We start from the raw sequence: 4,116 nt of genomic DNA on the forward strand, positions 1-4,116 counted from the left end.
TAGCCCGGATACAACACGTCTAGTAATTCAATCGCTACAAACAATATCAAGGGACCGCAATCTGTGACAGGGGCTCCGAAGATCATCATATCATGACACACTGACTAGTTTCCTCCTCTTTCCGTCCTTTTCATCCACAACAAACCGAACTGGGATGTCCTCGCTTCTGTCTTCCTGGTTCAAATTCATATTACGAAGTTGTCCTTCGAGTCCTCCGCCAGACGCGGCCATGATGAGATGAACGGGGTCAGAGAAGTCGAAAGATGGATCGGAGGGATGGTATCTTTCTTGGATGAGGCTGTACACGGCTGCCAACACAGTGGTTCCCCAGATCATGGTGATCACTACAAGCAGAAGGATAAATGTGCGGTTTTGGCTATGCCAGCCGTAGGTAGTGATATACATCGTGCCGTTCGTTGATCTTGTCATGTCCGACGACGGGTTTCCCGCAGCGGAGTACCCAGAGCGAAGTTGCTACGTGCAGGTTTCAATAATATTCATGGAAGACATGGAGGTCGCTCACAGTAGAGGCGAACTCTGCAATACCACGCCAGTAGTCCTCCTGCAAAGTAATCAGCCATGCTAATGCGAGAGGGCGCGGAAATAGTCACCAGTTCGCTGTACATATCTGTTACATTAGTGTTGCCGTACGCGGTCAAGAAGTCACCAATTGTATTCTTCGTCAGGGCTTGGTTCGACCCCGCCTCATAATCCATCACAGTCGCGATGTACTGCGATAAAGGAAGAATTGGATTCTCTGTCAAGCCAGAAGATGTACCAACGGGATTGACAGATACGATGCCTCCATTATAATCGACGTTGACTGTTGTCAGGTAGGGAACGACCTCGCAAACGGTCGTCGGCAGGAAGCTGTACTTGTACAAGCCAGACATGAAAATTTCTGCAAGGAAATTACTCGCATGGCGATGAGAATGTAGCGAGAACCATACCAAACTTATATGGGTTGAACGATGTCGAGTCCGATGGGCTGGGGCATACAACAACGGGAAGAAATCCCGTGGTTGCAGGATCCATCTGGCCACTCCCGTTTCCGGCAGTGAAGTAGGTCATCGAGTTTAGATCTGAAGCTGATAAGATGGCGCACGAGTCCATGGCAAAGATGAACGCACTTCCTGAACAATTCACAACGGCTTCCCACGTCAAGAACGTGTTTCCAGACGTTCCTTGTGTCGCTGCTGGGGTGACAGTGAATGAATTTTTACTGCGGTCGATCGGCTGGCATGTAACATCTGCTGTGACACCTTGTTGTGTAACAGTGTAGTTCTTTCCAATGCCTCGAGTGCCTGAATAGTTCCCGTGGCGCCCCCAGTTAAAAGTAGAATTGACTGGTACTTTGCCCCCAGAGAACGCCAGATTAACGTCGGAAGTCGGGTTTGACGATCCAGAGTACTCCGCTATCGCAGGGAGAACTCCACCTTTCAAATGTCAAATTAGCCCATGAGCTTGAACTCTAGAAGTACTCACCAGTCGACTGATTGTACGAAACTCCGTTGAAGCTGAAAATACTGCTCGTTTGTACACCTCCTTCAACGCCAACAGCAGCAATACCACTGAGGAGAGTCAAGACATTGATAGTTTGAAACGCAGGTGCTTGTACTGGAATAATTCCCTTTGAGTCCCACTGTTGATGTTTCATTGAGAATGAATCATTTACGTACCGCTATTGCTTTGATTAGTAGCGAGGTCCGAGCTCAACTGGTTCGCAAATACAACGGATCCCAGGTCCAGTTCTGTTCCGGACATCGGTACAGGCCATTGAACAAGGGTAGGCAGGAGTAAAGTGCTCCAACTGTAAAACAAAAGAGTATCGACAATTGTCAAAAAACTTTACTGGGGTCATTGAAAATAGTGCAGACCTTGTGTCTAGAAATGTGACTACTGCATAAACTGCGAATGTCAGGGCCGACAGCTTCGGTGATCTCCATCGCAATACCCAAGTCGGCCTACTGAGCGCTATTGCGGTGCGAAGCCTGAACAGTGTAATGGGCCCTGAGAGGTGGTGCCGAAGAGCTTCTTTTAGGGCAAATGTGAAGAACCTGAGCAATAACAGAATGGTAAGACTTCGGAATACAGATAGAGGGAGCCGCACATCGAAGTAATGATCGACAAGGCAGTTGAGATCAGCGTGACTATCAGGGTCAACACGGTCGGATACTCTACGATTAGATGAACTATACGATCAGGCAACGCCAAAACGTCTTCGAACAAGAGTCCTCCGGTGAAGCCCCATGCAAAACCTAAGATCACAGTCTGACCGAAGATAGTGAAGAGGAGCAGCTTAGTGGAACTAATGTGCTGCGAGAAAATCTGATCAATGAGGTCTTGGGGAGTAACAGAGGTGGGGCTCACGATTTTCACATTTGCGAAGAGCATTTCGAAGACAGAGGCGTGGAATGAGGCAGGAACTACTCTGTTGATATTAAGTGCCGCTGCAGGGCGCTACTACATAGTTCAATGCATGTGTATCACGGAAGGCGAGAAGCGATTAAGCGAATTAGGTCTAAGTACTGGCTGCCACCTGTAAAGAAGCGCTAAGAATTTTAGTAAGAAGCGACAAACTAACTTCCTCGTAGAATCAAAGAGGCTGCTTACCGCCCGTTTGGACCATGGTCTAATATATACGTATGCCCGGCTGTATGTTGCTCAGGATTCTCCTGTGCGTAAACCATTCAACCATGAGCAAAGCCCGAAGGACGGAAAGATGAGGCGATACGACCAACCCACCGCCGATTTTGTTTAATACATAAAACACGTTGAAATGATTGGCGCGCACATTCTGATAAGCAAAAAGCAAACCCAGCTTAATCGGATATGAAAGAAATGAAGTCAAACGTAATGATGGAACCAATAGCTGGGCTCGCTTCGCGCTTCATGACCTTTACATATCTTACGAATCACGATGCAGCGTCGTTCAAAAAATGCTTCGCTTCAACAAACTCCGGGGCCGGGACAGCCGAAGCACTGCGATGGCTATTCGGGATTGAGAAGAAAGTCAAGGCTGGTCGACTCCGAACTTGTTCGAGTGCCCTACGGGGCCCATTCAGCATGATTGGAACCAAAGACGATAACAATGCACTTGCATCCGATACCAAAGCTCTTCGGCACTCAATTCCCGTACAGTATGTCAGGAGGGAGTGAGTACTACATAAACTGGAGAAATAAGAAACCACACCGAAAGGATCACAACCAGTGGCAGGTGCTCCGAAGATCATACTAAGTTATTACACACTGACTAGTTTCTTGATTTCCTTCCCTCTTCGTTTAATCCATCAACAAATGGAACTTTGATGTCCTCGGTATCGTCTGCCTGTTTTCTGTTGCCTTTACGAAGCTGTCCTTCGAGTCCTCCGTCAGACGCAGCGATGATAAAATGAATGGGGTCAGAAAAATCCAAAGTTGGATCGGAGGCATTGTATCTTTCTTGGTTATGGTGATCAGCACAAGTAGAAAGATGAATGTGTGGATTCGTCAGCCGCAGATTGTGATATACATCGTGCCGCTCGTCGATCTTGTCATATTCGATGGAATGTCTCCCGTAGCAGAGTATCTAGAGCGAAGTTGCTTGCTAGATACCGATTTCAGTAACACTCAGGGATTCCAGGCACGAAGGTCACAGTAGCGGAAAACTCCGTGATACAACAGTAATCTTGCTGCAAAATGATCAGCCATGTTGAAGCGAAAATAATCACCGGTTCGCTGTATGTAGGCTTCGCGTTTTTAAGGAGTCAACTTGATGTATTCATCAATGTCATCCGAAGATGATTAACTGCCACGTCAGCGACTGTGAACAGGAAACACCACATCAGCAACAAGATCATTGGTAATGAAAGCAATACAAAGTAGGAGAGACGTTACGAAGGAAAGATAATGACAACATAAGTCACGGAGGAGCAAGCATGTGCGGAGGTTGAGGCTGTTATATACCGCTCAATGATGGCTGCAACATTAAACTGAAGCGAACATGTCGAGTAGAGTCTGGGGTTTTTTTGTCGTGAATGCCGTGAGGGTGTTCGGACTTTGTTTGCTCAGGGTTTGAACTTTGAAGTTGTTAGAAGGAACCGAGAAAGGTTCGAGTGATAACAGGGTACCGGAAAC

At 47.2% G+C, this 4,116-nt stretch overlaps 1 protein-coding gene across 1 annotated transcript; it reads right to left on the reverse strand.

Annotated features, from left to right (window-relative positions):
- Positions 1–2,578, reverse strand: EDB91DRAFT_140795 (uncharacterized protein). Its single transcript, XM_041326201.1, has 10 exons — positions 2,371–2,578; positions 2,111–2,316; positions 1,878–2,057; positions 1,680–1,810; positions 1,486–1,617; positions 1,131–1,436; positions 951–1,082; positions 612–901; positions 524–562; positions 1–474 (listed from the first exon to the last, which is right to left on the reverse strand). Exons 1-10 carry the CDS (start codon positions 2,392–2,394, stop codon positions 91–93), a joined length of 1,824 nt encoding a protein of 607 aa, XP_041170511.1. The 5' UTR covers positions 2,395–2,578; the 3' UTR covers positions 1–90.
- Between the last annotated feature and the right edge of the window lie 1,538 nt (positions 2,579–4,116).

Source organism: Suillus paluster (assembly GCF_016628075.1).
Source record: "Suillus paluster strain FC165 chromosome Unknown EDB91scaffold_130, whole genome shotgun sequence".
NCBI classification, from domain to species: domain Eukaryota; kingdom Fungi; phylum Basidiomycota; class Agaricomycetes; order Boletales; family Suillaceae; genus Suillus; species Suillus paluster.